This window comes from Ammospiza caudacuta, chromosome 9 (genome assembly GCF_027887145.1).
Source record: "Ammospiza caudacuta isolate bAmmCau1 chromosome 9, bAmmCau1.pri, whole genome shotgun sequence".
NCBI lineage: Eukaryota > Metazoa > Chordata > Aves > Passeriformes > Passerellidae > Ammospiza > Ammospiza caudacuta.
In genome coordinates this window covers 36,680,901-36,702,743 of record NC_080601.1, presented here as the reverse complement: position 1 = coordinate 36,702,743, position 21,843 = coordinate 36,680,901, and the positions used below count along the sequence as shown (strand labels likewise).

Here is a 21,843-nt window from a genome sequence, read left to right as displayed (position 1 = left end):
AAAAGTGTAAGCAAACAATATTATTGCTAAATATATCCATAGGAATTAATATGGATCAGAAGCTTCCCAACATCACCAAGCTGCCCAAGTCACACACCTGCAAGGAGAGTTTCTCTGCTAAATCAATCTGGTTTTTTTAAAAAAGATCATGACTGAAGGTAAGGAATTATGAAGTTTGCAAATTAGAATAATCCTTTAATAACTGTAGTTTGGCTGTTGGCAGTATCAGAATGCAGAGCCACGAGTCTGTAAAAATGGGACCAAAATGAGCTGTAGAGTGTTAAAATTCTCACTGCTGTTCCTTCACCAGGAGATGAAACAACTGATTTCTAATTGACACCTCCTTCTGAGCCCGTGCTTGCACAAAGGTACAATTATCTCTTATCCTGACTGAGGAAAAATGGCAAAAAAAGAGCAAAAAGACTTGTCTGAAGATGGGGGTGGTTTGTTTTTAAACTGCAGAGCCTCCAGCTACTCCGGGTTCCAGATATGGGACAGGCTTAAAAAAAGCTTCTGTGCAGCACATTTAGGAAAGTGAAGGTGAAGAACTGGGAGATGATGGAGGCCTGAGCTGGATTCAGGTACCAGGGTCTTGGAATGAGATGATCTTTAAGGTTCCTCCCAGCCCACACATGCTGGGATGTGTGGCCTGAGGAAAATCAAAGTGAGGACTTCACAGGCATGGATGTGTCCATCCTCCCTGACCCACCTCTGTCACTGCTCTCACTCACACCTGAACAAAACTGAGGTGTCCACACTGTCCCACAGCTCTTATAGCTTTTGCTCTGAGCTTTGCCAAACAGAGGAATTTTGAAGCTGGATGAATAATTCCCTGCCATGGAACCATTTTTACCACATTAAACAGCAGTTAGTAAAACACTCCAGTGAAACTGGGCCAGTTCTGAGCTTTTTGTGATGCTCTGTTGTGATGGTTTTTGCATGTCATGGATGGATCAGTGCTCCAGGTCAACCAGGAAGGAAACCTGTCATTCCAAGGAAAGCTGAAATTCTGCTTCTGTGTTTGGACCTCTTTTCCTAATAGGGTGATGATGGGTGATGATCTCTATCCTGCATGAACCAACCAGAAGAGGTCAGACACAACTCTGTGGGGGAACATTGGTTTGGTTTTTTTCTCCTCAATTGCAGTGTCAGAGAATCCCAGAATGGTTTGGGTTGGAAAGGACCTTCAAGACCATCCCAATTCCACCCCTGCCATGGGCAGGGACACCTTCCATTATGCCCTCCAAGCCCTGTCCAGCCTGGCCTTGGGCACTTCCAGGGATCCAGGGCAGCCAAAGCTTCTCTGGGCAGGGCCTCCCAGAGAACAATTCCTTCCCATCCCAGGGAACAATTTCCTATTCCATGTCCATCACCTTTTCTCATTTTAAAACCACAGCTGTGTGAGCTCCAGTAACTCCTCAGGAAGTCAGCAGAGTTATTCTGGCATTAAGAAGGAAGTTTACCCTCTGGAATGTTTGAACCTGGATTCAGTTAGGTCGTTTCTTTGATAAATCAGAGATTTGTTTACTTTATTGTAATCCACACAAGCTCCAAAGAAATTCCAGGGATGGACCAGGAACTATGGACAAAACTCAAGCAACTGCCACACTCCAGCGCTCCTCAAATTCCCATTATCCAAGGAAATGAGAAAACACAAAGTACTGGGACCTGCTCAGGCTGCAACAGGCAGAGTTCAGCACTTCCATGATCCTTCCTGCTGGTTTTTGGTTCATCTCCATACATCTTCCCATCCTTCTTGCAAGTACAGAATCCCAGAACCATTTAGGTGGGAAAAGACCTCCAGGACCATCAAGTCCCACCTATGCCTGATCCCCACCTTGTCCCCAGCCCAGAGCCCTGAGTGCCACATCCAGCCCTTCCTGGAACACCAAGCACTGGCTCCACACAAACACCAGGAGCAGTGGCCAGAAATGCTCCTCCCTCTTTTAATTCTCTGCTGCTGCACAACGTTTGGAATTTTAAACAAGCCTGGCTGATGCAGTTATTATTTGAAGCCAGTGTAGGCTTAGAGATATAATGCACAAAGGGTATTTGAGCTTGCACTGAAATCTTAATCACAGCAAAATGATGAAATAATAGCACAGATTTTGATTTCTCCCATCTTCCCTCCTTTATAGGAACAATTCCTGGGAGCAGCCTCAGTTCAGAAGTCCAAGCCAAGCAGAATCCCAGGTGCTGTGTTTCAGCAGTAGGAACTCAGCTCAGGGTGGGAGCAGCAAGAGCTGTGAGGGCACAAGGATTTCCACCATCTACCACATCACCCCAGCTGCTCCCAAAAGTCACACACACAAAATTAAATATAAACTCCCAAGGATTTGGGTGTGTAAGAGCAGTGGGAAGTGGGAAGAGGAACACTTGAAGCTGCAGGAAAGGATGGGTGGGTGCAGCAGATCTGATGATGAGCTGCTGGCTCAGGAGGCTCCAGGCAACAACCCCAAATCCAGGTAAAAACCCCAAATCCAGTCTTGAATCCTCCCTCAGGGGGAAACCACAATGGGGAGAGATTTGTGATGAAGGGGGAAGGGACAGAGCTCATCTAAGCCTCACTGCTGGAATGTGCTCCCTGATAACCTGGAAATGCCTGGCCTAAGAATTACCCACCAGCAGTGCAGCTGCTGCTCCACCAGAGCAAGTTCCCTGAGTGGTTATTAACACCAAAAGCTGACATTTTAATTATCCTCCTGGTTTTTCTGATGAGACAACAAAGGCACAAATATTCAGGAAAAATGTTTGACCTTGCACACACCTAATTCCTGTAAGATTTTGTGATTTCACTTGAAATACATTTTAATTCTCTTTGTCCTGTGTTTTTTATAAAAAACTCAACAGTCCTATTAAAATATATAGTTATTAAAAAAAAAACCAACACTCCCTGACTAAGCTGAGTATAATAGAAAATGTATTTACAGGGTGAAAGCTCTTGAATTGCTGTCGTGGGAGTCATGCCGTACACCCACAGCGCAAATACCTCAAAAAGCAAATTAGTCATCTGCTTCCAACTGTCAGGATGCAGCAAAAGACAAACCACTGTCTTGGAACGAGCCTGAAAAATCTCACCACTGACTTTCTCTTCATGGCAAAGAATTTTTTTCAGCAGCCAGATCAGAAATATCAACCTTGAAATAAGAAGAGAGAGAAGAGTGTTCAGAGAGAAGGGTGGATGGGGTTTGGACAGCCTGGGATTGTGGAAGTTGTCCCTGTCCAGGGCTGGGGGTGCAATGGGATGAGCTTTGGAGAGAGGAAATCTGTTTTCAGTAAGGTTTAGGCAATCCTTAGTTAGAAAGGATTAACTAAACCACCCAGCAGCACAAAGCTGGGATCACTTAGACCTGTGTGATCTCCAAGTGAGCAAACAAAACAGAGGGAAAGAGGAAAAACAGACTCAACAAAACCACGGAAAACAGAAAAAATAGTTAGGAGGGAAAATAAAATTAACCCAAGCACACCAGACCCGGAAACACACAGAGCAAATCCATGTTTGCATCCAGAAGAGCCTCGAGGTAATTCCTGGAAGCACAACATCCATCCTGATTTTTACCCTCTCTAAATGCAAACTGCTAATTGGTAATTACCAACTTCAGGAAAACAGCAGCAAAAAGGTTAAAATTTTTCTACTTTGAAAGTGATTTTTCAAAAAATCCTTACAGGAGCCAAAGGCTGGCCCAAGGTGGTTTAGACCTGGTTTGGGAGCAGAATCTGAAGTTCTTAAAGGAACTAGAGACTTTCATCCACTAAAAACCTGATTTTGCTGATATACAAATACATTTGTATGAGTTTCCCATTGAACTGAAGTGGTAAATCTTTCCTAGGGCAGAATAAACCTCTAGGGCTAAGCAGGATTTATTTTAACCTAAAATAAGATGCAGAAGATATACAAGAGATTTTTCTGCATTTTACATGGCTGAAAAATGACTTACTCAAGTCATAAGGACAACTAAAGCTCTCGTGACAAAGTGGAGTCATTTTATTTTGCCAAAAGGCAGATTATGTTTGTAGCAATAATTCCAATTTTCTCTTGAAGCACAGTTACTGGAATTATCAGTTCTGTAATACTTTAAAGCAAGAAATAAAGATTTTGAGAAGTTCTCCACCCAACTGTTGATGCTTTAAAAAGCATTTTTCTGTAAAGATGGGCAACCTTAGGCCAGGTGGGATGGAGCTTAAATCAACCTGGTCTAGGGAAGGTGTTCCCATGGCAGGAGGTGGAACTGGGTGGGTTTTAAGATCCTTTCCAAGCCAAACCACTCTGGGATTCTGGGATCAGTAGGTTTAACCAGCTGTGTAATGAGTTGTCTCAGCAGCTCTAGGAAATAATAAAACAACTCCAATTAATACAAAGACTTGAGGAGAAGCAGGGCCTGCACTTCCTCTGAGCAAGGCCAGAACTGTCACATCAAACACCCTTCAAAGGCCCACTGCCTGCCTAAGATCATTTGTTTCACTATATTTAAATAACAAACATCAACCAAAAAAAATTCTTGACGTTTGTTCATCCTCCTTGCTGGTAATAATCCATCAAAAGTGTGAGGAACACCAAGATCATGCTGCTCTGTACCCATCACAGCCACTTCTGGAAAATCCTGCCATTAGGGGACTCCAGATCTAATAGATCAATCCTTCTAAATCATTGTTAGGAGTTTTTTCTTTGTCTTTAATTTTTATTTTTTTTAATTGCCCATTAAAAAAAAAATCAGCATACACAGATCTAAGCTTCCCTCTCCCAGCTCAATGGAGTCTCTCTAATTTATACAAGCAAAAAAATATACAAATGCAAAGATTTTGATGTTGAAGTTGGTATTTTTAAAAAAAAAAGCCTCCAGCAGGTGCACAAATTGTGTGTTTCACAGGGATTTAGAGAGTGTAATCCCCTTAGGCTGCTCTGAAAATTGCAGCCTATTCTTAGTTCCTGCCAGCCCATGTCAGCAAAATGGCTGTTCTTCATTATGATATTTTAATGCTTGGGAGTGTTAATTGAGGTTAAGCTCAGGTTGTACCCAGAATGCTAAAAAAAAATTAACCTGACAGGAAATGAAAGTCTCCTGAAAATAATATGGAAAAATGTGTAAAAAACTGGAGATGAGATCTCCTTTCCAAGGGGAGATGCAGGCAGAGAAACTGAGCTCACCTACATCCATGCTTGCTCCAGAACCTTCGAGGCCAGGTTGGACAGGGCTTGGAGGACCCTGGGACAGTGAGAGGTGTCCCTGCCCATGGAATTTTGTGGGATTTAAGGTCCCTTCCAACCCAAACCAGTCTGGGGTTCTGGGATTCCATGGCGTGCCCAAGCTCTGCACATCCAGATGGAAACAGAAAATACAGGATCTAAGGTTAAAAGGATGAAGCTCTGGAGCAACGGCTCCTCCTCAGTGGACATCAGAACAATCTCATCCAAAACAGGCTGAAACTCCAGGAATAACCCTGGGAGCCCCACCAGGCCAAACCCAACTTCCATTTCTCCAAAAAGGCGACAGATTTTCTGTAGGAAACTCTGCCTTGTCAAAGACTTGACATTTGAAAGAATTTATTTTTACCAGAAATAACAACTGGTTTACTGATGAAGGACAAAGTTTTGGTCTCTCTCCTACATGGGAATAGTTTCTAAATTATTTTTAGGAGGAGGGAAAAAAAGCAGCTTACTCAAACACTGCATGGCACAAGGAAAGCATCATCACCCAGAACTCTGCTCTCCTTCTCCTGGTATCCAGATTGTGCTCTCAAATCATTCCTAGGAGCCAAAACTGATGGAAACTCTGTTTTTCAGGAAGCCTGCACTGAAAATCAATCTCACTGCCTAAAATCTGCATGGCAATGCTGTGCCAGTAGTGAAACCCTTGCTGGAGTGAAGAGATGAATTCCATGCAAGTGTTTGTGTAGATAATTATGTGAAAACAAGAAAGTGAAAGTCCAAAGCCCTGAGGTATCAACAACAAAATTCTTTCATGAGGAGTTTAATTTTTATAGAAATAATTGAATTTACACTGTTCTAACACTCACATAATTCAGTCCTGGCTAAAGAGCTCTGAAACTGCCAGATGGAAATCAAACACTGGGACACCATGGAGTGTTCTTGGGGCTTTCAGGGAATTCTAACAGGATCACTCAAAGAAGGAAATAATAGAAAATATGCAAAAATCATCTCTGAAAAGCTAAAAGTACTCAGTAAGGAAAAACTGCTTTAAGGAAATTTAATCAAGAATTAAATCCAACTAGAAAACGAATATATCACTATAAGCAGTGAAGACTGAGAATTGCAAAGATGCTACAACCAAGCACAGCTGAATGTGGCAGTTGAGAGATCAGGATTTCAAACTCATCATCCAAAAATCATCTCATTTTTAAATAATTACATTCAAGGATGTAAGTATTCATTTTCATCAGCTTAACAAGTCAGCCTTATACCAGCAAATACGCTTTTAGGTATGTGGAAATCTAGAATTATTATGCATTTAAAGACCATCAAATCACAGAATGATTTGGGTTGGGAAAACCTTAAAGATCATCGAGTTCCAGCTGCTTGCAGGGCTACAGAGATGGATGAAAATGTCCCAACTGAAAAACAACTTTAAACAAAAAAACCAAACCAAGCTGGCACCAGCACAGGGTGTTTATGGCTTTACCCATAAAGAGCAGAGCCACATCCCTCTGAAGGCAGCTATTGACTCTCTTTATGTCCTCAGTAAATAAAGGCCTTCCCCAACTCATCTCTAGGTTTTAAATGTTGTATCTTTAGTTAGAGCTTTTAGGAGCTGATCAATAGCTTGGAAAAAAAAACATTTTACAAGTCTCGGGTTCATAGTAGGGACAATTTGAATGTCAGCTTCTGAAAGGTCTGAAGAGAGGAAATGAAAATCAGGATTTGCTTCTCTTAGAGAGGATAAGAGCAAATATAAACCAGGAATAGGGTTTTCCCATAAGGAAGAGCACAGCAAATGGACATTTTGCTTTGTGTGAATTCCTCTGCACATCTGAAGGCGGGTGGGTTTGATGCCATTTTGGTTTTTGCATTTTTTTTTTCCTTTTCTATTTCCTCTGTATTCTCTGCATATATATTTGGAGTTCTGTAACCTACTATATTAATGGCCAGTGTTCCCAATAACTTTCCATTACTTTTCCCTAAACATAAACCAGCAAAAACTGCAGCACTCCAAGCCCTGAGAAATACAAGACCCCTATCCTAGGCTGGTTCTCCCTGACTACCAAGGCTGAGAACAACTCTTCAAGATACATTTCATGGACAAAGTACAGCTTAGTGCCAAACTCCAGAAAAGGGACTTGACCCAGAGAAAATTGTACCATCACCTGTCCTCCTAATTACATTCATCAATTACGTTAATTTCCTGAAACTTATAAAAATCTACTCACCACTGGGAGGGGAAGACTTTTGCAGGCATCTTTCCATAACTGTCCCTGAAAGCCTTCAATAAAAATCCACTTTTATATTACATTCTACCCTAAATTTATCTCAAATTTCATTTTCTGGGTTGGGAAAATGACAACAGGTTAAGATGGGATATTGGGAATTAGGAATTGTTCCCTGGGAGGGTGGGGAGGATCTGGGATGGGATTCCCAGAGCAGCTGTGGCTGCCCCTGGATCCCTGGCAGTGCCCAAGACCGGGCTGGACACTGGGGCTGGAGCACCTGGGACAGTGGGAGGTGTCCCTGCCATGGCAGGGGTGGCACTGGATGGGATTTAAGTTCCATTCCCACCCAAATCATTCCATGGTTCCATGACGTGGCTTTTGTGCGATGTTAAAAATCAGCAGTGTTGGTAATTGGAGCACATACCTCTGATTGAAAAGCACTTTTGAGGCCAAAATAACAACCACCAGCTAGAACAGCAAGAACTCCACTTTCTATTTTGCTTTAAGAAGGAATAAAAATCTTAAAAGAAGCAGATTCACCCTCTCATGAACTTGTGTTGGTGCCACCACAGCGCCAGGAGCTGCACCCAGAGCCTGTGGCTGTGCCACCACCCCAGCCACTGCTAATCCTTAAAATCATACAGAAAAGTGACACAGGCCCAGCTGATCATTTCCTGAGCTCACAAACAGCCTGCAGCACCTCAGAAATGCTGATTCTCCATCCTGGGCACAGGCACATCAAACACTTGGTGCAGAATTTCCCACTAACACTTGATATTACATAGGCTGGATATTTGGTCAGGTAAAAATTAGGCTCTTTTTTTTGCAAATTTTTATGTTGAATTTTTAATTTTTGCTCATTGTCAGGGCAGCAGAGGAGCTCTGTCCCTGCAAGGGCAGGGAAGGGCAGAGATGCCCCTGCTAAGCAAAGCAGCCCTGAATAACGGGAGGTCAATCAGCTGAACTGCCTGGGCTTGAGGCAGAACCTCATTCCCTGAAGGAATCCTGACCTGGACTTATTTTCAACATCTCCAAAGTTCCGTGGACAAATTATTTCCCACTTCTTCTAAAAACAACCTTGACAAAATGTTGCCAGCACTTGTTTGTATGTAACAAACTGAAATTAACTTCAAAAGAGTGTAAATTTGTGATTTTACAAAGAAAAATCTAAGTACCAATGTACAAATATTGAATTAACAATTTTCATTTTAAACTCATCTGCATGCCAGCACATTCATGTTCACAGGCAACTGTTCTATTTTAATGAAATATATTTATTTTAATGAAAATTCTGTGTCTTAAATAGTACCTGCATACCTTAAAAACCCCTTTTTAATTAACAGTGACCAAGGCAGAGACAAGCACAGGTAAATGAGAAGTCACTGCTGCAACAGACTTCAAACCAGTGTGACAAAACACAGCTGCAGGCTAAGGGAGCACAGGAAATGTCATTTCAAAGGCATTTTCTTCCTTTTAACACATAAACACCCCTACAACAAATTTTCAGACCTCACTGAGAGGCACAAAATTCCTAAACAGATCTTATGTTGCATTATTATAGTCTGTGTACTCCTCCTGATAGAATGGATTTTGTGTTTTGGTTTACTGCTTAATGCCCAAAGTTTGGGTAGAGTGAGTGGAGAAAATATCAATCCATCCCAAAAAAGTAATTTCTTAATTTAAATTGAATTTTTGGTGCTGTTCTCCTAGTGTCTGGATTTTTATATTCAATATTCAAGGTAAAAAATAATCCTGAAAATCTGATTATTATGAAAATGGTCATGGAAGGCCAAAACTTGTTAAATAAATAACTTTTTTACTGATGCCATGTTCTTTTCTTTGCAGGCTTTCCTATCGGACCGGCCAGGACACGGCCAATTGTGACACGTGCAGGAACAGTGCATGTATTATCTACAGGTGGGTAAAAATACCAATAATCCCATTTTTCCCTGGGAAAAAGCAAAGATTCAGTCCCTAATGCAGGCTCAGCAATTGGCCTCGATGTTCCAACCAACAAAACAGAAATTTAACTCCATTAAAGTCATTAAATTCAACATTTGTGGAAATTTAAATCACAAAGAGATGATTGTGGGCACAGAGCTGTGGGATGGGAGGTGTTACAAGGGGTGAGCTTTGTTGCTGGAGGTATTTCTGATTTTCCGGCCAACAAGTCAACTTCAATTTTACTTTTATACATTTCTGTACCTACTTCAGATTTATTTTTATGGCAATAACAACTGGACTTGGGAAGTCACTTGGAGAGAGGGTTTGTAAAGCAAAGAGAACCAGATACAGATCCCATCTACAGTTTCAGAGTAAAATCAGGGATGGATGGGATTTTGGGAAGGAATTGTTCCCTGTGGGATGGAATTCCCACGGGGCTGTGGCTGCCCCTGGATCCCTGGCAGTGCCCAAGGCCAGGCTGGAGCACCCTGGGATAGTGAAGTGTCCCTGCCCAGGAGATGGAATGAGATGAGCTCTAAAATCCCTCCCAACACAAACCATTTAATTTTCTGATTTTATAAACTGGCAATCCTACCCAGTTTGGGTTTTTTTGGCACATCCAGTGAAGGAATAACAGGCACTGGGCATGAGGTGAAGCCATCATGAGCTGACAATGTTTCACCCTGACAGCTTCATTGTCCTCCTGCTCTGGAGTCCCAAAAAATCCACCTGACTGTTTGCAGGGGAGGGGAAAACAAACTGCTCAGGGTTTCAGCAGATCAGGCAGTGCAGCACAAATGAAAATGCACAAATATACCAATTCCAGTGCAGACAAAACTCAAATGAAGGCACCAATGTAGGATTTCCCCCCTCACTCCTTAATTCTCTGCTCAGCCAGCTTTAGGCAGAACAGCTGGAGCTATTTATTTATGAATTCTCTCTTCACTGCACAGAAAAAAAGGAGAAAAGGATGGAAACCTCCAGCTCCACTTACAACCGACCACAACAGGGCTCTGTGCAGGAGCAGGAACCAATTAATGTCTTTGTTCCTCCTCTGCAGCCAAGTTCAGAAGCACAGAAACACCCAAAGCCTCCTGTGCCTCCCTTTTGCTGTGCAATTCCTGCCCCAGAGCAGCCTGGAGGTAACAGCACAGCACAACCCCAGCAGGGAATTCTCCTGGTTTCATTAGCTAGGGAAAAACCCAATTAAGACATTTTTGCAAATCCTAATTTCTACTCAGTGGATTTTCAAGTTAAGGAAATTTCCAGCTTCCATTCTTGCCTTCAATGGGAATGAAATCCAGAAAAGCAAGTTGGGAGAGTTTTCCTGCTGAGAGAGGGCAGGTCCTGCTGCCATTCCCACCTGGATTCCATTGGGAGGTCCTGCTGCCCATTCCCACCTGGATTCCTTTGGGAGGTCCTGCTGCCATTCCCACCTGGATTCCTTTGGGAGGTCCTGCTGCCATTCCCACCTGGATTCCTTTGGGAGGTCCTGCTGCCATTCCCACCTGGATTCCATTGGGAGGTCCTGCTGCCATTCCCACCTGGAATCCCTCTGGGGAGGTCCTGCTGCCATTCCCACCTGGAATCCTTTTGGGAGCTCCTGCTGCCCATTCCCACCTGGAATGTTTTGGGCAGGTCCTGCTGCCCATTCCCACCTTGAATCCCTTTGGGAGGTCCTGCTGCCATTCCCACCTGAGATCGCTCTGGGCAGGTCCTGCTGCCATTCCCACCTGGATTCCTTTGGGAAGTCCTGCTGCCCATTCCCAGCTGGATTCCTTTGGGAGGTCCTGCTGCCATTCCCACCTGAGATCGCTCTGGGCAGGTCCTGCTGCCATTCCCACCTGGATTCCTTTGGGAAGTCCTGCTGCCCATTCCCAGCTGGATTCCTTTGGGAGGTCCTGCTGCCATTCCCAGCTGGAATCCCTTTGGATATTTGCCTCAAGCCCTGTTTGCAGGGGATTTTTGAGCAAAAACCAGCTCAGCTTTGTGCCAGCTGAGGAGAATTCCTGCTGCAGGCAAGAAATCAGAGAGCAGAGGCACAGCAAAGCAGGGGAGGCAGGAGCAAAGGGGATTATGGAGACAGGATAAGCCAGAAGGGATAAAGCAGGAATTCACTGATAAAAGCAGCCCTGGGATATCCTACAGGAACTTCTGAACACCTCTGGGAAAAGGGCAGCAGCTCCTGAGTCAGGCTGGATTAAATCCAGATGCTCCTTTGCCAAGGGTTTGCATGGAAAACGCTGCAGGGAGTGACCTGAGCCCTCTTTAGGGCAAAACAGCTTTTAGGAACAGAAATTAAAACTGCTCAAGCTGCCAAAAATCCCTGAGTTGTTGGAAGGCACTGGACCTGTCACAGCAGGAGGTTCTTAGTATTGAGCTCTTTTTCCCAATTAACACAGGAGAGACTTAAATATCTACATAAATAAATAAATATATGATTAATTTATCCCATATAAATATATATATATATACTTCCATGTATATATGTATAATATATATTCTATATACATATATATATTCTATATATATATGTATAATATATATGTCTAATATATATTCTATATATAATTAATTATACTCTATACAATTACATAATAATAATAGTAAATAATATGTTACTATAATAGTAAATAAATATGATATTATAATAATTATATATATATTTATTTTATCCCATAAAGGCATTAATATATAAATAATGCCCTTCAGGGATAAATCAATATTTAAACAGAAATCCTTCACTTTGCTTTAACTGACTGTGTGGGTTTTTGGATTTTGATTCAATTTTTAACATTGTAACACTAAAAAAAAATATTTACAGCTGTTCCAAATCTTCATTTTCAAACAGCATCTCAAAGGAATTATTAAGTTACCCAAGTGCATCCTGTGGTGTCAGGCAGAGCACAGGTGAGGTAGAAATTCATGGAATTAAATTCTTCCCCCTCAAGATGAATTTCAGAGTATTGATATAAGGGAGCACAAAAAACCACAGACAATGGAGAAGGCAACAAAAAAACCCTGTTGTGCTTTAAAGAGTTTTTGCATCCAAAATATTAATACTGGCAGGAATAAATTCTAAGAAGAGCCTTTTGGGAATACAGTTATTTTGCATATTAAATTTAATTTTCTGTTACTATTAAAAATCTCTTTTATATTATTTTGTCTTTATATTGAGATGAATAAATATTTCTTAGTACTAAAAAAAGGAAAATCAGATTATTTTCTCATTTTCTAAAATAAATAGGACACTGCTGAAATATTAAAAGAGTATCAAAAAGACAAATTAGCAAAACCAGAAGCTGCTTTGAAAATCAGAAGGAAAAGAAAGACATTCCCATTTGGATATTTCATTTTCCTCAAAATTCTACTTATTTCTGCAATATGTTCAGGAACTTGGAACTCCAGAGCCAGGAATCACTCACTGCACCAGAGCAGCCACAGCCTTAAAACTGTCAGTAAAAAATATTCTTGGTAGCCACGTTCAGGTAGAATTTAAAACAGAAGCCAAAAATGTGATTAAATTAAAAAACCCCAACCACTTTATCATTTTATCCAGCAGTTTCAATAACCATGAGGTCACAGAACCCTTCCAAAATCATCTGCTACAAACACAACACAAATTTCTGTCTGATGTTGATGCCCCATGGGCATTTTTAAAGACAGAAAAGAAGTTTAACTGGGGGTATTGCCAGGACAAAGTCAATTTAAACACTGAAGAATTTAAATTAAATTTCTGTATATGGCAGTAAATACACAATTTTTACAGTGCAGTAAAATGTTGCTGCTAGGAAAGAATTGCATTAAAATGCAGAAAATATAGCAATTGTGAAAAACCCCAAACCCAGGTGGACTGAAAGCTCCCCAGCCTCTTTTATTCTGTAATTATCTTTTCCTGGGCCTGCCCTTCCTGCTCCTGTTTAATTTCCCATCCCACGTGAATGTTAATCCTTAAGAAGGAGAAAATGGGGTTCCTCAGAATATTTGGTGCATTATTCTCAGGATTTTAGCAGTAATTATTCTGGGAAGGAGGATTTTGTGGGATTCCTGCTGGACTTCCCTTCAGGCAGGAAGGTCAGGAATTTCCAACAGCTTTTACAAGGAAATTTCAGCTGCTGGAGGGAAACTTCTGGGAGCTGAAATCCCAATTTCTGACTTGGAAAGAAAACAAATCCACACTCCACTTCTGTGGGGAAAAAAAAATCATTCAAAGCTGTCTCAACCATTAATTTGGCTACTTTTTACTCCTTTATTGATTTATGCTGCTGTGCTTTTACTTTATATTAATTTAAGGTGGACTCTCACTACCCAGCAGAAAATATATTATTTAGAATCTATAAAATGCAATTCAGTGCAAGAGGTCAAACAGGTTAAAACATGGGGATAAAAGTTAATCAGGCAGCACAGAGCCCACATGGAAGAAATTCACTTTTAAAGGTTAGATACTTAAATATTAATTATTCAAATTAACAAATGTGGCAATAAAAAAGTGAGCATAAGGCATCAATCCCTAGGATAGCAACAGTGTAAGAAAATCAGGTGGTTCAATGCTGAGAATAGCAATTTTCATCACCTTTTTATTTCCTACCCACATTAATTAATTTACATTTTCTCATCTTATCTCTGGACTATAAGATGAAAAATGGATCTCAAAGGCTCCTGAATGCTGGCAGTGCTTTGGATCGCAGGCTGGGCTGATTTTTGGGCTGAAATTTAGCAGAGATTGCTGGGAAGTGCATTAAGCTCATTTTGATGTGATGAGTGCTTCTCTGGATCCTGTTTTTTCAGGATGTGAAGCACTAATGCTGTGTCACCCAATGAATGGCACCCACAGGGTGGAATTCTGTCATTCCTGCTCCACTTCCCATGGTCCAGCTGCTCTGAGAGCCAGGAGGATGTGAGGGGAGATTCAGGTGTCAGCTGAGGGGGGGGGGGAAAGAAGGAAGGAAGGAAGGAAGGAAGGAAGGAAGGAAGGAAGGAAGGAAGGAAGGAAGGAAGGAAGGAAGGAAGGAAGGAAGGAAGGAAGGAAGGAAGGAAGGAAGGAAGGAAGGAAGGAAGGAAGGAAGGAAGGAAGGAAGGAAGGAAGGAAGGAAGGAAGGAAGGAAGGAAGGAAGGAAGGAAGGAAGGAAGGAAGGAAGGAAGGAAGGAAGGAAGGAAGGAAGGAAGGAAGGAAGGAAGGAAGGAAGGAAGGAAGGAAGGAAGGAAGGAAGGAAGGAAGGAAGGAAGGAAGGAAGGAAGGAAGGAAGGAAGGAAGGAAGGAAGGAAGGAAGGAAGGAAGGAAGGAAGGAAGGAAGGAAGGAAGGAAGGAAGGAAGGAAGGAAGGAAGGAAGGAAGGAAGGAAGGAAGGAAGGAAGGAAGGAAGGAAGGAAGGAAGGAAGGAAGGAAGGAAGGAAGGAAGGAAGGAAGGAAGGAAGGAAGGAAGGAAGGAAGGAAGGAAGGAAGGAAGGAAGGAAGGAAGGAAGGAAGGAAGGAAGGAAGGAAGGAAGGAAGGAAGGAAGGAAGGAAGGAAGGAAGGAAGGAAGGAAGGAAGGAAGGAAGGAAGGAAGGAAGGAAGGAAGGAAGGAAGGAAGGAAGGAGGATTTCCCTGGAGGCAGAAGGAGGAAAAAGCTGCTCAGAACCTGAGCAGGCTCCAGCCCTGGAGGTGTCAAGGGACAAGTGGAGGATGGACATGGAGCTGCTGGGATGAGCCCAGAGGAGCTCCAGGATGATCAGAGGATGGAGCAGCTCTGCTGTGGGGAAAGGTTGGGAGAATTGGGATTGTTCAGCCTGGATCAGAAACTTTGGGGTGACCTCAGGGTCCCTTCCAGTATCTCAAGGATACAGATAGAGAGACTACAAGAGTCTGAAGGGACAGGACCCAGGGAATGCTCCCAGTGCCAGAGGGCAGGGATGGGATTTTGGGATGGAATTGTTCCCTGTGAGGGTGGGAGGCCCTGGCACAGGTGCCCAGAGCAGCTGTGGCTGCCCCTGGATCCCTGGCAGTGCCCAAGGCCAGGCTGGACACTGGGGCATCCTGGGACAGTGGGAGGTGTCCCTGCCCAAGGGCTTGGAATGGGATGAGCTTTAAGGTCCCTTCCAACCCAAACCATTCTGTGATCCCATGATTCTCTGAAATGCCTCAGCAGCTCCATCCTGAACCCAGATTTCTCTGATTCAGCAATTCTCCAGTAACCAACAGATCATGAGCAGCTAAAACCTGAAAATGATCCATGACAACAACGTGTGACTGTGCTAGAAAATGAGAAAACCCATCCATATCTCAGAGGTTGTTGCTCCAAACCCTCCCACAGTCCATATGTTTAATCCCAATGGTTCTCACTCCTCAAATTCTGCTCTCAATCCCTCATAGCTCAACTAAATTAGAAAAGGTTCTCTGCTGCCTGCATGCAAATGTAAACTCATTAATATATACTGTCAAACACAGAAAGCCAAAAAGAGAAAATTCATCTCCCTGAAGGGGCTCCAGGAGAGCTGGAGAAAGACTTGGGACAAAGGATGGAGGGACAGGACACAAAGAACAGCACCCAGTGCCAGAGGGCAGGACTGGATGGGATACTGGGAAAAAATCCTTCCCTGTGAGGGTGGTGCCAAAATAAAATCATCCAAGGGCTGCTAGTTGATTTTATTTGGCCCAATTTTCCTGGGAAAGACAGCACTGATGTACAGGCAACTGCCCTAAAATGGGAAGTTTTGGTTGCAAACCTTGTAAGTCTATAGGGATTCTGGGGAGAAAACACAGAAATATTTATCACAAACAGAATTTTACTGCTTGTTGATAAAAACAGCCCCTCTGTTTGGAGGAAGAATTTGGGATAGCATTAAAGATGGAAAAACTCTGAATCAGTGCTCCAAATTTAACAATCTTTAACAACATGGAGGGAAGTGAAGCTTTAGGATGTCCTGACCAGGTGTCAGGCCAAGATTTGTGCTATTAAATAATATTTAAAATTCATCTCTTGTTTCTGTAGGGCTTGTTCAGAGTTGTCAGTCCATTGAAAAATATGATTCTATTATTAAAGAAAAAATGCTTCTGAAGCAAATAATTCCCATCTCCGTGTGTCATGCCAAGAGAACAGGGGAGTCCTGGATAATTAAATTAATGGAGTTATTATGGGCAGGCTTAAGGGACAAAATGCAAGTTTGAAAGTGAAAAGAGGCACATGGCAGGAGGATATTTCAGGAAAAGGTCATTTGGAGAGAGGACACCTGGAGATGCTGAGGGGACAGAAATAGCACTGAGCAAAACAGGATTGGCAGAGCTGTGACAGGTGACACAATCAAGCTCAGGAACACAGTGCATTAACAAAAATATCAGGAAGTCCTACAAATATGGAATATTTGCTGAATTTAATCCCTGGAAGTGGCCAAGGCAAGGCTGGACAGGGTTTGGAGCAACCTGGGGTAGTGGAAGGTTGGAACTGGATGATCCTGAAGGTCCTTTCCAACCCAAACCTTTCTGGGAATCTATCATTGATCATGATTAGCAGTATTTCATATGATTGATACAAAATTAAAGAGTAAAAATAAAGTCAGCTGTAGATAACATAGATATGTACATTTTTTTTTAAACAGGTCTTTGTCTTATTTCTGCAGCAGAAAAATTAAAGCCTAAGTTTAAAATCAAATAATTTGCCTGACGGAGCAATCCCATTAAAACACTTCCAATGCTGGATAAATTGATGCTGATAGACCCCAATCAATTATTCTGCAAAATTTACAGTTCTAAATGCTGAAATAACACAAATATTTTCTCTTCAGCCTCTTTATACCCTTCAGAAGCAAAATATTTCCCTTGGATGTGAAGAGCCGAAAGCTGATCTGTGCTGCAGCAGCAATAACATGGGGCTTGTCAGATGGACCAGAACTAAGATGCTTTTTTTTTTTTTCCTCTTGAGGTCTATCTTTAATAGAAATTGATTATATAAAAAATTACTCTCTTCAGCAAGGGGGTTTTATAACAATTTCTTTTTTTTACAGCAATTTTCAGCAGCTCTTAAGAGCCTCCCTGCAAGAATCATGTTTGAAAGGAGTAAAAATGAACTCTGGCAATGCCAGAGCTGAAAGGCCTTTTTATTTTTTCCCCAAAAATACTTGATACTGAGGAAAAAAAAAACCAAAACCAGATACAACACATGCTAAATGTTGCACTTTAAATGAGATTTTAGGGAGCTCTTAGAGAAGCATCTCCCACATTCCAAGATTTTCTCTGTCTCACTGACAGAATTCCTGTGCTGGGACATTCCCAATGAGCTGATATCCACATCTCACCACTAAATTCATGCTGAACTTCTCTAACCAAGTGTTTTTTGCCAGCCACACAGCACACAGAACATGTCAGCAGTAAAGATAACACTGTTTTTCCATTCACAAGGAGGGATATTAAGCAGTAGGCTTGGAATGTGACTCTGCACCAATACAGCTGCCTCCTGAAAATTCACCATTCTATACTTCCAGCATTGAGCTGAAATTTTTTAAAATTATCTTTGATTTGAAATGGCTAAATGGCTTTTTATTCATTATAAACACAGCAATGGGTAAAATACTCTATTTGAATTCTTACCTAATGTATTTCTTTTCTCTGCTATTGAAGTTCACCCAAATCACTGAAATGGCAAAACTTTTGCTAAAAATGGATTTACACTCAAACCAAACACCAAATTAGGCACAGTCAAATGTAAAAAGACCTCACACCTTTCCAGCACCCCTTTCTGGGGCTCCACCAGAGTTCTTCCAGTCAGAATCACCAGCTCTTAAAAACAAAACAAAGCACAAAATTCTCCTTACCCTTCTCTCAGCATCTCTGATTCCCAAGAGGAAAATAAACCCCACCTAAATCAGCAGATGGCATTTGATGACATTCTGTGCTCAGTTTACAAAGCCTGTGGCAGGTGAAGTCCACCCACACCTCCCCCTGGAAATCTTGGAGGTCTTTTCCAACCCTAATGATTCTGTTGGAGAATTCCCTGGAAATGGCTGCAGGTGTTCTGTGCCGTGTCCCTGCTCTCCTTAAATCAGACAGGGCTTAAACTTCAATTTACAGTAATCTCTTTATGGATGAGACCTGGGGAAGCACATCTCACTTCTCCGGTGGTTCACTCCAAACAAGCAATGGCAGAAATACCTCAGAAAACATATTTAGTCCTAATTAAAAGTGAGCTCAAGCTCAGGAACGATAACTCCATATTTAGGTAACAATAAAAGCAGCCAGTGCAAATCCCAAGACAGCTCAGCAGTGGAGGGGGACAAGGAAGAAAAAATTTAATCCAGGTGTCTAAATTCCCAAAATTTCACCCTTTTAAATTCATCCTCTGATATCCAGAGGCCCCACTGCAACAGGAATCCTTCAAAGGTCCTTCCAGCCCCAAATATTCTACACAAGACAGGAACAGCCTCAGTGCAGAGCATGGCTAGAGGCTGCTGCACAAACCCAACCAAAACCACCCAAAGTTCTGGGTAGTTGTGAGGGCCAAAATTCAGTTCCCCCCATTAGACAGGACTCTTGCTCCATTTTATGCTGTGGTTCCTTTGGTTTATAAAGTGGTCTCAAAATGCTCTGCAGCACAAAGCTCAAATAAGGGCTGGAATTTCATCTCAATTGTGGTTCTTAATTGCTCAAAGGATTTTGTAGCAACAGTGTCTGGAATTCAGGACAGGGATTTTACAGCTTCTGTCGGTTTTCTGAAGGCAAGGATGCACTATAAAGGAGAACTGCTTTTTAATTGATCTATTTGTTCCTCACATGTACATGAGTCTATAAATACAACAGGAACTTGATGAAATTAATCTTTCCCATGGTAAAAGTGGAAAGGGAGAGCTGAGGTAAAGAATTTCTGGGACAGCCTCCTTGCTTTTGGCCAAGCTCTCAGCTTTCCCCAAAGAACAAGGATGCAGGTGCCTGGCTGCCACCCTGACCTCCCAGAAGGGAAAACTGAGCCTGGACACCCTCAAAAGTCATTTCTCCACCAAAAAAACAGTTGGATTTCTCATGTTCAGTCACTTCTCAGCACCTCCACCATAATCCTCAAGACCCTCCTTAACCCTCCTGAACAATCCCATTCCTATTTTTCCCTGTAATATGTCCCTTTTTGAACTTCTCCTTTCCATTTTCATGCAAGAAGTATTTATTGACTTCCATAAATTAAGCACTTAGACATTGAGTTAATTTTTTCTATCATCATAATTAATGAGTGCTTTTCTCTTCCCATTTCTAGCGTGGAATTGGATTTTAAACAGCAAGAAGATAAACTACAGCCAGTTTTGAGAAAACTTCATCCTATTGAGGAAACTCAGGTTGCACCTTTGCCTTATTCTCAGGAGAGCTACTCCTCGACTCCCAAGCAAAAATCCAAAACTGAATCCAAAAAGCATGGAAGATGGAAACTCTGGTTCCTTTAACCCAAGTCCATGACGTGTGGAGTTCAAGGCCTTCTTTGACAAATATTTGGAGTTGTATCCATCGTCTCTGATGGGATTTGGTGGAAGGAGCAGCATCCTGGCCAGGGGCAGCGTCCAGTTCTCACCGCGCGTACCAAAAAGGCCTTTGTAGCGACGGACTCTGCCCAGCAGCACGGGCTTGGGAACCCCCTGCCCACTTCTACTCGCAGTTTGCCAATGTGGGATGTAAAACCTGAGTGGAAACTTGGACAAAGACGGGAAGTAAAACTGTTCCCCTCCCCTCCTCAGATCCGAAAGCGCGGCGTTCCGACCCGTTAAGCGTAGGCCGGCATCCTGCTCCCCCAGGAATGGTGGAGGCCTTTTGGGGGTCTGGGTTGTTGTCTCTGCACAGCAACGAGGGGGAAAATCAGCAGCAAGCCTTATGTTTGCAGTGGTGTTGAGTTTTACAGCTCCATGTTGATCGGGGAGTGCAGTTTTCAGCACAGAATTCCTGGACAAAGCACAATTTTTCCCGCGGCCTGCGGCCGCGCCGATCTCCGAGACGTGACTGTGGTGTATTCTCTGCCTTCATGCGATGTAGACTCCAACCAAGCTCTCACATTTCAACCTCATCTCTGGTTTAGCTGTGTCCTCACCACCAGAAGAACCACTCTGCTGCTCAGCCCCAGCAGGGGAGCGGCCAGAAACCTCCCAAAAATCAGGCCCAGCCTTTAAGCAACCTCCAGCTCACAGGGTCCAGGCCATGGACAACCCCTCAGTGTCACCTTGGAAAGGTCTCAACCACACAGGAACAAAACCCAACCCCAAAACAGACCCATCCCAGGCCGGATTGTTGGCCTTTGCCATGGGTTAGTATTTTTTTCTAACAGTCTTTGGAAAAACCTCTCCACTGCTGCAGAAGGCACCAGGAGATGTCCAGGCTGCAGCACTGCTTGGAAGGAGCCAAAATTGGAAATGCTATTTATTTATTTATTAAGCTGCTCAGATGGGTTTCCCAGCTTATTATAATTTATATCTCAATCTATTAATTGTACTCAGTAATTGAAACACTTAGGAGAGAGATGTGAATCAGATTTTTCCTAATTTGATTTGGGTTTTTTTGAAACGGCACTAAAAATTTTGCTCTGACTTATAAACTGCAACTCTTCCTTTAAGTATTTGCTACTGCCATTAAACTTGCATCTAAAATGACCACTGGTGGAAAAATTCCTCATGCTAGAAGTGGCCAGGGAGTGGGAATCATGTCTTTTGTTTTGGTTTGGGATTTTTCCTTAAGGATTTCAGATAAATTGAGTGTCGTGTGACAAACTGGGTTTGAAATTGCTTCCCCTGTAGCAGCAGGAAGGTACAAATTCTTCAGCCTTTAGGTGAAAGGACTGTGATCATTAATTTGCACAGACTAAAAATTTGGGGAAGTGTTTTTCACTGTTTCTCCTCTTAGCTCAGCATCCAATTTACTCCTGAGAGGAAACTGGAGGAAAATAACCTAATTTTTTTCCCTTCAAAGAGCAAGAAAAGCAAATTAAAATGGGAAAGGAAATGCAGAAGATGCCTCTGGCCAGCTCAATATTTGCAGTAAACCTTCAAGAGGGCTATGAGTTCTTGCACAGAAGCAAATCCTGAAATCCTCTGGTGGGAGTTGAAGGATTAGGAAGGTGATCCTGTACACAAGGAAGTGCCATTGTTTCATGTGGAAAAAACCCCATATTTCATGTATTTTATATTGTTTTTAACTAAAATATAGAACTGTTTACAAGACCGCCCACACAACATGGCTAAGAAACCCAAATATTTCCAAATTAAAAAATACTTTTTTTTTTAAAGCAGAAAGGAATCTCAAAAATGGGCAGAAAAAGAAAAATACAGCAGTATTCATTATTAAAAAAAACATTAATACCTAATGCACGCCTCCATGCTAACAGGCCTAGTGTTTGGGGCTTTTTAAGGAAATTAAACCAAGCATCTTTCCATGGCAATCAATTCCCAAATCCTCAGTGCCACCCCTCAGTAGCTTTGTGTGTGCAGGGACCCTGAGTGATCCAGAGCTCCTGGAATCAGGGGAAAAGAGGGAGGAAACTCCAGCTGGAGAAACAAAGAGCTCAAAGGGAAAGTTCTCACGGC

At 42.4% G+C, this 21,843-nt stretch overlaps 2 protein-coding genes across 5 annotated transcripts in view; one reads left to right on the top strand and one right to left on the bottom strand.

Annotated features, from left to right (window-relative positions):
• Positions 1-20,970, top strand: part of INSYN2A (inhibitory synaptic factor 2A) — a 28,324-nt gene extending 7,354 nt beyond the window's left edge. Inside the window, exons 2-3 of the mRNA XM_058810730.1 lie at positions 9,229-9,300; positions 19,539-20,970. Of these exons, the coding sequence (XP_058666713.1) occupies positions 9,229-9,300; positions 19,539-19,722 (256 nt within the window). The 3' untranslated portion in view covers positions 19,723-20,970. The remainder of the gene's footprint in view (positions 1-9,228; positions 9,301-19,538) is intronic.
• The window catches only part of DOCK1 (dedicator of cytokinesis 1), a 278,248-nt gene that overhangs the window by 161,970 nt on the left and 94,435 nt on the right, over positions 1-21,843 (bottom strand). The gene's annotated exons all lie outside the window — the stretch shown is intronic.